We start from the raw sequence: 12,704 nt of genomic DNA on the forward strand, positions 1-12,704 counted from the left end.
ATTGAGATTGATATGTTTGGAATTGGTAAAATGTGCTTGAAAAAAAATATAATCAGAATATCAACTTGCATAATAATTATGCATGCACTGTATTTTCCCCCTTCCGCTGTCATGGTAATGCAAGGAATGTTGTGATTGGTTGTCAAAACAGCCAATCAGAATTTAGCAGCCTCGTCTCTGATTGGCTTTTGTGTTGAGCAAAAAAGCCGTCAGCATTTAGAGAGTGCCATTAAAAGTGGTCTGCACACACCAAAAACTTATTTTAAATGTAAAATTGATTTCAGTGCACTCAGAATACTTTTTTCTTTGTGAGACAAACATTTTCTCCACAAAACTCAGATCGCGCATGTGCAAAATGTACTTTTGTGCACTCGAAATATGATCTTTCGTGCACAGAATTGTGGCAGAGATCTAACCCCATAGCTGGTCCTATCTGAAGCACATAAATCCTATGCTCCCGAAGTGAGAAATACTCCAGTGAAGTCACTTTTTTTTTCTGTGGCCACATGGGGGAGTTATAGCACAGCTTGCAGGAATTGAAGCATCACCCTCATAGAGTTTCATCTCAGTCTGTCCCATGACTTCCGACAACTCAAGAGAGGAACTGGAGAAAATTAGAGTCGCAGGGGATACAAATACGGGAAACAAGAAACGCCTTTGAAATCTGACAGTACATCACATGACTATTAATAATCACCAACAGACAACATTTAGGTTTAGGACAACAATTCAGTTTTACCTTTATATATACACAATGACTGTACATTGTCCCATTATTTATTAATTAAGAGACTGTATTAAAGAAACAGACTAGATTTAGATATTTGTGAACAACACATTTCTGAATATCTGTTCTCCTTTTTCTAAATCTTTTTTTTTTCATATATAAACTTATTTTAATTCACATGTCAGAGAAAAGAAATACTAAATCAATTATGAAATTCCAAAACATGACTCAGTTACATTTAGCTTACAAAAAGAACATTCTTTAAACATCTGAGGTAAAGTATTTTTGGAGTAGATGCTGTGTAAAGTCTTACATGAATATTTGAAATGGCTGGATTCTACAGATTTTGCATTTTGCTGATTGTATAGTTACAGAGTAGTAGTAATGGTCGACAAGTCTAAGGTTAAGTAAATAGTCTTTTTTTTTTTTTTACTACCGACGCAAAATAAGGCCAGAGGGCGGGGTTTGTCTTTTGCGTCACTATCCACCGATGGCCCCGCCCTCGCACTCAGATATACGTCTTGCATGGACAAGCAGGAACTCATCATCTGGAGCCGGCTGAAAGCGGTTTATTGGGGTTTTTTCGTTGATTCAAGAGTTTAAGACAACTAACGTTGGCAGTGTCTTGTTTGTAGTCTTAAGCTTTGAATTTACTTAATTTACCCGACGTTAGTGCTTAGGAAAGAGCGAGAGCATTTATTGTGTCTTACCCCGCGCGCGCGGAAAGAGGCTACGGGAAGTTGACTGGGCGGGCTACGGTGTCAAAAATATCTAAATCGACATTTATCGACGGTTTTCTTTGAGTGGTGAGTAAAAAAAAATAGTTTTTCTTATTCTAGTTGGCAGTGAGTGATATTTGCCTTATTTTCTCATCTACGTTTTTCCTTTGGCTTATTTGAACGGTTAGAATGAGCGCGAGCTCATGGCTTTGTCAGCTGACTCGCGATGTTTAAACGTGGAAAAAAATGCCAATGTCTCTTTACGGTTAGTTAACAACACAGTGTCACTGATACATGTTGTTGTATTTGTAAAGGTTTTCCTTTTTTCTTTTTTTTGTTGTTTTAATAAAGCGGTTCTGATTAATAATGTTATATTAGCTGTTAGCGGGCGTGAATGAATGACGACACGTGTAACGTTCGTGCGGAGCACAAATCGTCAGAACACCGGCGCGCTCAGAAAAGATGGATATCGCCTTGTTAACCTAAAAAGCCCTTCAAAATTGTTATATTGAAATAATGTAAGATTTTATTTTCCATTAATATCAACGAATTGTAACTGCTTAAAGCGGTCGTTTTTATGGTTGCTCTCGAGTAAATTGGTTCCTCAAGCTAACGTTAGCGAGGAAGTGCGTGCCTAGCGCGAGCGGGGAGAACTGGCTCAAACAGCCCTAGAGCTGACACTCAACCGCAGTTCATCGTTTATTTTCTTCGTTCCTTTGCCAATAAAGCCTGCATTGCGGGAATGTACTGGAAAGCCACATGACACCGATGCGCTGACGGCCTAATTTGAATAGTAGTCGCTGTTTGTTGTCACAGAGCTTAAAATATTAACCAAAGCGCTGCCTTCTCGGGCTTGTAAAACAAAGTGGCCCGATTGACTTTGATCACTGTTTTGTTTTAGTGCTACATATTGTGACCTTGAACGTATTGGCTTGATTATTGTAACCAAAAAGATATGGTTTTAGATAATGCATGAGCAGTTGCCATATGGTGTATAGAAATTAGGGATGGGCAATACCGATATGCAGGCAGTATCATAGGTATTGATACTAATACGATACTTCTGAACTTAACTTTTAAATTATGAAATTTATGAAACTATTAAGAGTAAAATGGGTAATGATAACAACTTAACTTTGTTTAAAATGAATTTTAACATGCAATACGCCTTAATTGTAATTTATTAGGTTATATTTTTGTTTACACATGGTTTAAATATGTTTTTTGTTTACACATGATTCACATCTACAGTTGAACTATGGTCACTTTAGTAAAACCATGGTTCATTTTCATAAGGGACTGACAGTGACAGGCTATTGCATGCATAAAATGTAAACAGAATAGAACATGATCAATATCATCTTTCAACGTTTAATTTAAATAAATGTACATATGTTTGTTTTTTTGCTATATCGATACTGTGGATCGATCCTCCCATCCCTAGTATAGATGTATTTTAAAAAAAAGTTTTGCTGTATGATCATGCATGCATGCATTCTGTCTGTTCTCGATGCGCCCCCTTTTTTGTACAGTGAAAGAGTTTTCTAGAGACCTTCAGCTCTGCTGTATACAAAAAATTTACTGCTTTAGTCTGTAATAGACTTATGTCCATGTTCTGCCCCATCTGCAGTGAAATTGTTGTGTAACACGGGAACCTTCCCACTTTCTCCTCTCTTTTTTTTTTTTTCCAGGAATGAGCTACCATTCACCAACCGTGTCTGTTGCACGATGGGTGTCCGCTCTGTCTGCCTAATTGCCAAGGCCAAAACAAACTGTAACAGATCTAGTCTATTCAGAGGATAGCAATAGGCCCTCACTCCACCCTCTCCCTTAACGTTACGTATCAGTTTAGAGCAGAGCAGTGCAGATTCTCTCTAGTGTCTGGATTGCTTTGATTTGCTGGTTTAGCGAAGGGGTGAAGGTAGGTCTGAGGCAGAAAACAGATTTAAAAACACTAGTACCTCAATTTTCTGGGGATTAAAATATCCAGTGTGCTGCTGCTTGATTTATTTATACATATTTGGTTCTCTTCCCTGTAAGATTGTGAAGTTTTTTTTGTTTTTGTTTTTTTCCCCCGTATAACTTGAAAACCATTTACGCACAATGGTGTCGACAACTCTGGCCACAGTAACGATTTTGACCACCCTTGCCACTCAAGTGGCTCTGACTGATTATATATGGCTCCTAGTTGTAGGCTTCATCATAGCATTTATCCTGGCCTTTTCTGTGGGGGCTAATGACGTTGCCAACTCATTTGGTACAGCAGTGGGATCAGGTGTAGTTACCCTTAAGCAGGCCTGTATTCTTGCTACTGTCTTTGAGACATTGGGCTCTGTGCTGCTTGGAGCCAGGGTCAGCGAGACCATCCGCAGTGGCATAATCGACGTGACTATGTACAACGGCTCAGAACACGTGTTGATGGCTGGATCAGTCAGTGCTATGTTTGGTGAGTAGTTTATGAAGTTTACTACTTGTTTGTTATATATAAAGGATTCTTTTTAATATGAAAAATTGAGGTTTCTCTACGTTTTTCGTTTTCACTGCCCTTTAGGCTCTGCTGTTTGGCAGTTGTTTGCTTCTTTTCTGAAGCTTCCTATTTCTGGGACCCATTGCATTGTGGGAGCTACCATTGGCTTTTCACTGGTCGCCAAAGGTCAGCAGGGCGTCAGATGGCTGGAGCTTCTTAGAATTGGTGAGTCAGCTGCATTCACAAGAATGATTCGTTTGTAGTTGCACTTGTATGATTATTCTGGTATTCAAGAAACTGGAGATGTTTGTTTCATAACGTGTCATTGTTCTTTGTTTACTTACAGTTGCTTCTTGGTTCCTCTCACCTGTCCTCTCTGGCATCATGTCTGCCGTTCTTTTCTACTTTGTTCGCATGTTCATCCTGCAAAAGGTAAATAAAATGATCTTACCTTAAAGTTAGTTTTCTTTAAATGTAGAAGAAGAATATTATAAGGTCATGCCAAAGCTGGGTGTTGGCTAAGAGTCTGTACTTTGTCCTTTGCAGAAAGATCCAGTGCCCAATGGTCTAAGGGCCCTGCCTTTCTTCTACTCTTTTACAATGGGAATCAACCTGTTCTCCATTATGTTTACTGGAGCACCGAGTGAGTATCGCTCTATGTCTGTCTTTTGCATGTCCATTAACACCCTAACCAGATGCCCAGTCTCTGCCAGACTGTGTTTACAGTGCTTAAGGCAAAGCAGTGTTTAACCACTGGGCTCTGGAGAACTCAGTGGAGCACTCATGACGCGGACATGTGGTGCCTGTATTCATGACCTCAGTCAGGGCTTTTTCCTTCTCCATCATAGGAGAGAAAAAAACAGTGGAATAAAGAATTCATGCCCATCAAAAATATTGGTCAGCCACAGTAGAGAAAGCACCACGTTTTTGAGTGCTGTTAACTGTTGAGCTCTGAATACTTTTGCCTTTTGAATTTGAGATCCTATTAAACAAGCAACTTTTGCTCCTTTTTGTTTTCTCTTACCCACAGGGCTCAACAATTCAAGAAGTCAACTGGCCTGGGCCGTTAAATGAAGGCTTCAGGCCAGAGTTTGACGCAATATGCACCCTTGGAGTGTGTACACGCATGCACTCCCAGGCGGGTGCGCTTTACGTAGGCACAGCAAGGTGCAGCATACACACATTCACATAGCAACACACATACATTTTGCCTTAGACATCCTAATGCATTATGTAAGGCTTTAGAGAAAGTTTTTATTATTATTTGGACAGTCTATAGATGTGCAAGTTAGTTATGGGAAGTCAGTGTGTTTTTAAATAAAGTCCTTAAGTTAAGTACTTAAATTAATGTAAGATTAAGTTTAATTGTTAAAAAAAACCTTTTGACTTATTAATGTTAAATGCTTTATCCATTCAGATAATGTGTAGTGGTTTTCATCTGACACACTGAGCACAATTTCTAATGACTTTAAAGATTAATAGCCTCTCAAAATTAAAAGGCTGTCCTCTAGAGCCCATTTAATCATTACAGTGTCACTTCAGGACTCTGAATCAATCAGAATGAGTTTTCTCTTCAGCCAAATTCATCAGCTGACACACTTCATGCAAGTTGTTTGAGCGCACCAGGTCAAAGACGTGTATCCTCTCACAAGCTCCCACACCAATTCAGGTTAATGTAGTTGGTCATAGTAGATGCATCTTAACATAAGCTTATCCTGATCTTTGGCCTCACTTAGCGACATCATCATGTCATCTGCTGTTGGATTGGCGTTAAATAAACCACATCACCAGACACAGTTCCTTCACTCCTCCCACTCTCAGCCTGTTTAAGGCAGTTCACTCAGGTTTAGTTAATCCAGAGCATCTCCCAGGACAGGACAATACCAGCACTCACCGGTTGAGAGGCATGCGGCATGTCATAAATTGTTGATCAACCTCCTTTGTCTTCTAAAGAGAGCTGAACACATGCCCTGTAAAAATTTCAATCAGTATGCAACTAGGTGGAGTTTCCTTGAAGCGCTGTGTTTGCGCTGGTACTTGGAACACCTTGTTTTTCTGGTTTTAACCGTTTATGCAGTATAAGGGTAACACATTCCAACTCACATACTGTACAAAAAGTTGTATCCATTCAAACTACTTTGGCATGTGATATAGAAGCGTGATATGCACATCAAGTCAGGGATCTATTTCTAATAACCCCCTTTCCCAAACATGGTGCCTCTCAACACTGTTAATCATGTTCTATAACCCACCCCTGCCCCCAGTTTCAGCACAGACGTACGGTCATTTAGCAACCACAGTGCCTGGAAAGTTCTCCCCATGCAAAATACAGATGACACATAAGCCCTCTTTCTGTTTTTAATGCCAGCAGCCCTCAGCATTTGAGACCAGAGTAGGCAAACAATTATTTATTTATTTGTTCTCCTCTCTACTCGGTTTAGTTAGTCAACTAGTTTTCAAAATAACTTTTCTTAATAAACAACATGACTTTTTTTTGGAAGTTTATACTAGTTGCCAAAAGTCAGCTAGTCTGCAGATTTTGGGCAGGCACAGTTGCCATATTTCCCAGAAAAACTCAATTGTTAATTTTTCTTTAACCATTTAATATATAATCAGGTGTCTGATGCCTAGAGTTTAAAAAAAAAAAGTTCTGATATTTGAAAGTCGTATAGTGTATTCCAGCCTTAACTTGTATTATTCATATTCATAATTTAAGAAAAAGGAACATGATGATTGGCTACACCCTCCCGCCCCCAGTACTTCAATGTTTGTTTTCCTGTCTGCTTCCCCCTTTGGAAAAACAGACAGTGGGGTGTTTTGGTTTCCCTGGGGATATAAAGCAAACACGAAAAGCAGCAATAACAGACTTCTGGATTTGAAACGGAATGTTTTTATATTTGGCCAGACTTATTCAGCGGGACCCAAAACAGTTTACAGTGTCAAAAAGAACATTTTGTCTAAAGCACCGAATCATTTTTGGGTGCTAGAATTGGTGGCGGGATCAAAACAGACACCAAACAACATTCTGGTGGTGCTACAAAGGTAGAATTTTATGACACCATAAAAGTTTATTTCATGATGTCAGTTAATTATCAAAAAATGCTTGGAACTTTTGGAACGGACACGAGGCAGTCAAAGACCACAAATGGCATAATTGACATAAACACCAGTGCCCGGCCCACAATGACTCATAAACCATCATCATCCCCTCACCAGGATGAGGTATAGTGCTGAACGTGTCTGGAAAAACAACTTGTGTTATTGTGTAATAAAGGCCATAGGATAGCACATTTTATTGTGAGGTGAAGCAGGAAATGAAGCCACTTCCATTCATTCATCCCACTGCATGTTTGTGGTCTGGCTTCTCCCCTTTTGTGGGGGAGCGTTTGTCAGACTGTGGTGATGTGAGCATGAATGCATTCCCTGCCTAACATGCATGCACAGGGCTGCATTTTTCACACCATGAGCAGGAACCATGCCAGACTGCCATACTTGATAACTGGGCCCCATTCGTTGGCCTTTCTCTTATTTCCGTCATTCACCCCCTCACCTCCTCTGGCCACACCTGTTCTGCCCCTTTAGATGCTGCTAAGTCATTTGGGTGTTGGGAAAGTTCAGCTGTTCCTCCCTCACATACCTCAGCTCTCTATTCAAAGAGTGTGGTGCTCCTTGTATCTTGTCTCCTGAGATTGAACTAAAGTTGCATAACCAAAGCACGCAGTAGTACGTGCATGTGGCAAGGCACGGGAGTTTATGCCCCACTGCTCACTGTCCTCTTATCTCTCAACCTCTGTTTATTTTTCACAGCCCTACTCCAATAAGGCCACATTTTTTCCCCTTTCATTTGGACAAAGTCCTGTTCTGAATAGTTCCAGTAACTTTTTTTTCACCCCCTTTTTGGTTTTGTGAACCCATGTTTACACATTTCATTGTCTGTCTGTGGTTTGGACCCTGTGGGGAATACGTAAATGGCTGACTTGCTCAGCCAGCACTCATCCTTGAGCATGCATTCTTCATCACCGCAGCTAACACCGCAGTCTTGGCTCAGATATAACCTTTCTGCAGGAGTGGTTACATTTTTTTTCCCCCACCCGTCCTCCCAAAGAGGTGGGGGTGATATCTTGCCGCAATAGCCTTTTAAGGCACTCGCACTTGCTGACCATATGGTACAGCGGCCTTGTGCGCTGTCGTGTGTCATTGCAACATTTTGCTGCTGTTCACACTCACATCTCACCTGAAGTGTTGCATAAGATGACAGGCCTTGTGCTTGCATTCTGAATGTGACCAAGATATTTGACACTTGGTGGCAGTGGTTGTTTTGGCTTGCGTTTCTATGGACTCCTAAACAAGTACTTTTTTTTTTTTTTTTTTTTTTTTTTTTTTTATGCTTTTCACAATAGTCTTCTAACTGAAAATGATACATGGGAGCTGCTGGCCTATGTATTAGTCTTTGAATATGCATTTTTTTTTTCCTCAAATGGAGTGCAAGGAACTTCTGTATAAAGTAAATCCTCTTATTATGCCTTAATGTTTAACTCCAACACCATTACTAACAACCAGGAGTCCACAATGTCCCTGTTCATTCCCTAATGCTGTTTGTTGATGGTAGCACATGCTGCCTGTTGTCTCAAAAGCACCTTTCCTTTCTTCCCCAACACCCCTCTTGGCCCCTTTCCTCCTGTGAATGATGGGACTGCAGTGCTGGGCTTTGATAAGCTGCCCTGGTGGGGAGTTCTGCTCATTTCCATCGGCTTGGCCCTGATCATCGCTTTCATCGTTTGGTTTGTTGTCTGCCCTCGGCTCAAGAAGAAGATTGAATGTAAGTCTCTGTCTTTAGTCTTTGTGTTAATTTTAACCATGTAAACCATAAAATTTATGAAATAATTAGCAATAGAACTATGAGTCATATCAAGTTGCACAGTGTTATTTCCAGAGCACAATTGGGTAGCATAACCGTTGCCGAGAAGATTATAAAAAGAAAGATAAATGGGTGGGCCCATTACAGATGTTTTTTTTTTTCTTTTCTTTTTTTTGCATTGTACATAGATTTAACAATACATTGCTTTTGTTTTACTTGTATGTACATACACACACACTTTAAATTATTAGGCCCTATTAAAGTCTGGACAGCAGTCTGTGGACGTACAAGATTTATTAGCCTTAGGCCAAGCACCAGGTGTTCATTGGGATTGGGGATAATACCCTGCAGATTAAAGATGCTGGCAGTGGACACCAGTTTAATCAGTCACTTAGAAAGACGATATACTCTTTAAAGGAATGTTCTGGATTCAATACAAATTAAGCCCTGTCAACTCTATATGGGTTTTTCTTTGTGTAAATTATCCTTTTCCTGTTTCCTTGCACATGCCATGCAAAAGTACTGGATTTTATTAGTTGTGAAATGTGGTAAAAAGTATTTTAACAACCTTATCTCAGTTACAGTTCACAGTAACATAATTTTAATGGCAAGCATATGTTGTATAATTCTCAAATCACATGACTGACAAAAACATGCTTAATATTCTAAGAAACTGCACTTTCAAGAAAAGCCAGCTTTAGGTTAGGAAGGTCTGTTTGTTGTAATACAGTTCTTTAACACAAACAAACCAAACAGTCTAGTCTTTATCTAAAGCTGTGTAGTCTGGCTGTACACTGACAGCCTAATTGGGTCAGAGTGATCCAATAATTGGTCTTTGGCTAGTGAACTGGAATAGCCATGGTCCAGCTGAGGTGTTCATGGGGAAGTAGCTCAGCCTCGTTGAGCCAAGGTGTATGACTACGGTTGGATGGGGTTTTTGCTATTAAAACTGAATGCGTCTACTTTGACACCTATGAGCAGATCAGTGGATGATGGACCAAGTTATGTCAGGCTGTCCTTGAAATGTAGGGTTATAGTGACAATTTAAGCAAACATAGTTTGCCTCTAAAAGTTTAAAGAATCCAGCGTTCATGTGATGGCCATATGACCTGCCATTGATTAAAGTGCTTACCTGGCTTTGTACTCATCACAAATGATTGATCAGATTCACCCTTACTCAGCTAGTTAGGGTTCTCAATTTAATGTTAATACAATTATTTGAAAAATATTACATTTATGCATTCAATTAAACAACTGACCCATATGTTAAATTAAATGATAGGGAAACTTCTAAAGCTTCATTTTTGGTTGTTTTTAGCTGATTACATATTTTTTAAATATTGATGGGTACAAGTTTAATGGTATAAGTGTTTATTATAATAAATATTAAAATGGGTTCGAAGGGATTGCTGGGGAATTGCTTCATTCTAATCATAATTATGATGTTCATTCAGTATATGAGGATGATCATATTTGGGGGTACTGTGGCAACTAAAAGACTGAAAGCCCTTGTTATATAAATAATTTAAATAGATGTTTATTTCTGTATAACCTGCAGATTTTATTTACTCGTCTGTTACCTTTTTTTAATTTGCTAGCAAGCTTGGAAATTACCATCTATCTTATTTGATATACAGGTAAATTAAAGTCTTCCAGTCCCACTGAGAGTCCTCTTATGGAGAAGAGGGAGTTGCAGGAAGCTCACAGTCCCATCCTGAAACCTGTTCCTGAGGAGTCCAGTGCCATGCCCTCTATCACCCCCTCGGCCCCTCCTCTTTCTGAGGAGCGCAGGGTCACCTTTGACATTGGAGATTTGGATGACGCAGAACAGAAGGACTGCAAAGAGTCGGAGATGGGCAGTGGTGAGTCTATAGGGCCTCACGTGCCATGTTAATCATGACATACGTTTATTGTTTTTGTCGAAGTTCGATCATGTAACTTGATTCTGTTTCTAGCAGCTCCGAAGACTGCCCATGTTCAATTCACCACCGGCCCCGCTCACATTCCTAGCAATGGTTACTCTCAGTACCACACAGTTCACAAGGACTCCGGCCTCTACAAGGACCTGCTGCACAAACTCCATCTGGCAAAAGTGGGAGACTGCATGGGGGAGGGTGGCGATCGGCCCATCCGCCGCAACAACAGCTACACTTCCTACACCATGGCAATCATCGGCCTGCACGGAGACTTCAAGCCCAAAGAATCTGAGTACCGTGCTTCCGAAGATGGAGACAAGGAAAAAGCCAGTGCCCAGGAGAGGAAGCGCGTCCGCATGGACAGCTACACGAGTTACTGCAATGCAGTGGCGGAGAATGGTGCACCTGAAGGTCTCGGTGATGGTGAGGTTGCTTTGGAGATTGCTGACGATGATGCTGGGAGCAGCCATAGTTCTTTGGAGGAGGATAGAGCCGATGCTGACAGACCTGAAGTGTCAATGCTGTTCCAGTTCCTGCAAATTCTAACCGCCTGTTTTGGTTCCTTTGCTCACGGAGGAAATGATGTCAGGTAATGCAAATGGAATAAACTGCAAGGTGCTCAAAATAGATTTAACAATGCATTATAATCTTAAGCACTTCAAGCAATTTAACTAGTTCTCTTTTGCTTCCAGTAACGCAATTGGTCCCCTGGTTGCCCTGTGGCTGGTCTATGAGAGTGGGTCCGTTATATCACATGCACCAACTCCAATCTGGTTGCTGTTGTATGGAGGAGTGGGCATCTGTGTCGGTTTGTGGGTCTGGGGCCGTAGAGTCATCCAAACCATGGGCAAGGACCTGACCCCCATCACCCCGTCTAGGTATAAACACAGCCATGTTGTCACATCAGACAGCACCTGCTGTGCAGAACACAACCTCCCAACTGGCAGACTTCCCTAAACAATGCTTTGTTTAATTTCAGTGGTTTCAGCATCGAGCTCGCCTCAGCCGTCACTGTTGTGGTTGCTTCCAACATTGGTCTTCCAATTTCCACCACTCATTGCAAGGTAAGATGGGCCTTTATGCAAAACAAACCGATGCAAATCAAGTCCTGGATGGAGGTTATTTGAATGAAGCTTGTTGTTGAGGGTGTATCTTTTAAATTTTTTTATTTTTTTATTTTTTTGCTTTCAGGTCGGGTCAGTGGTGGCTGTCGGTTGGATGCGCTCCAGAAAGGCTGTGGACTGGCGACTGTTCAGAAACATCTTCATGGCCTGGTTTGTCACTGTGCCAATTTCTGGTCTTATCAGCGCAGCCATCATGGCCCTGTTCACCTACGTCATTCTGTGAGGCCTTGAAAGTCCGCTCTGCCTCCCTCTCTGCTCACGAGGAGCCCACACCTGCATCCAGGATCCCTAGAGAGAGGTGGAGGGCATATCTCAACCTTCTCTGTCTCTCTCTACTTTTCCCCCCTCCGTCATCCTCGTGATGAGTGTGGGATGAAAAAGGCCCCTTTCAATAGAGCCTGTGATTCTTGGCTGCATTATTTTTAGCGTGTATTGATTTGTGTGCATTGCACCAGGTAACATGCCATAGGCCAGAGAAGAAAATGTCTTGACAACTAAAATGGTTATCATTTAAATTCCCTCTTGTACATATGTCAGATCACCTTGTTTTTGTTTATGTAATTATGTACAGAACTAAAGGTTGTTGTTTTTTTAAGGTAAATGAATTACAGTATTAGCTTTCATTTGACATGTATTTTTCATTACTTTCATAATTTAAGTTCCTTAGAGAAGCTGTGTTTTGGTGCGAAGAATCGGGGAAGAGGAATTGAGTTGCATTTTCCTTCTCTTATGCATTCAATATGTTAATTTTCCACTTTTTCTCAAGCAGGCCTAACTAAACTCAAATAGAGCCTTATGACAGCCACATTTTTAGGAGAGTCTTGTGAGGGTTCATTAGCAAAGTAAATTGGTTGCTCACATCATATTCCTTAATACAATTTCAGTGTCCTTTT

General features: G+C 40.7%; 1 protein-coding gene across 2 annotated transcripts; it reads left to right on the top strand.

Annotated features, from left to right (window-relative positions):
- The first annotated feature begins 1,206 nt into the window (after positions 1-1,206).
- LOC109097237 (sodium-dependent phosphate transporter 1-B) lies at positions 1,207-12,704 on the top strand. 2 transcript variants are annotated; one of them, XM_042732345.1, is made up of 11 exons: positions 1,207-1,533; positions 3,138-3,892; positions 3,998-4,138; positions 4,260-4,345; positions 4,460-4,556; positions 8,613-8,732; positions 10,409-10,633; positions 10,727-11,276; positions 11,380-11,565; positions 11,667-11,751; positions 11,879-12,704. In XM_042732345.1, the coding sequence occupies exons 2-11, from the start codon at positions 3,550-3,552 to the stop codon at positions 12,032-12,034; spliced, it is 1,989 nt and encodes a 662-aa protein (XP_042588279.1). In that variant the 5' UTR covers positions 1,207-1,533; positions 3,138-3,549; the 3' UTR covers positions 12,035-12,704. The 2 variants fall into 2 exon arrangements, with proteins under 2 accessions (XP_042588279.1, XP_042588280.1); XM_042732346.1 differs by having other exon boundaries at positions 10,730-11,276.

The sequence above is a fragment of the Cyprinus carpio genome, chromosome B10 (genome assembly GCF_018340385.1).
Source record: "Cyprinus carpio isolate SPL01 chromosome B10, ASM1834038v1, whole genome shotgun sequence".
NCBI classification, from domain to species: Eukaryota; Metazoa; Chordata; class Actinopteri; order Cypriniformes; family Cyprinidae; genus Cyprinus; species Cyprinus carpio.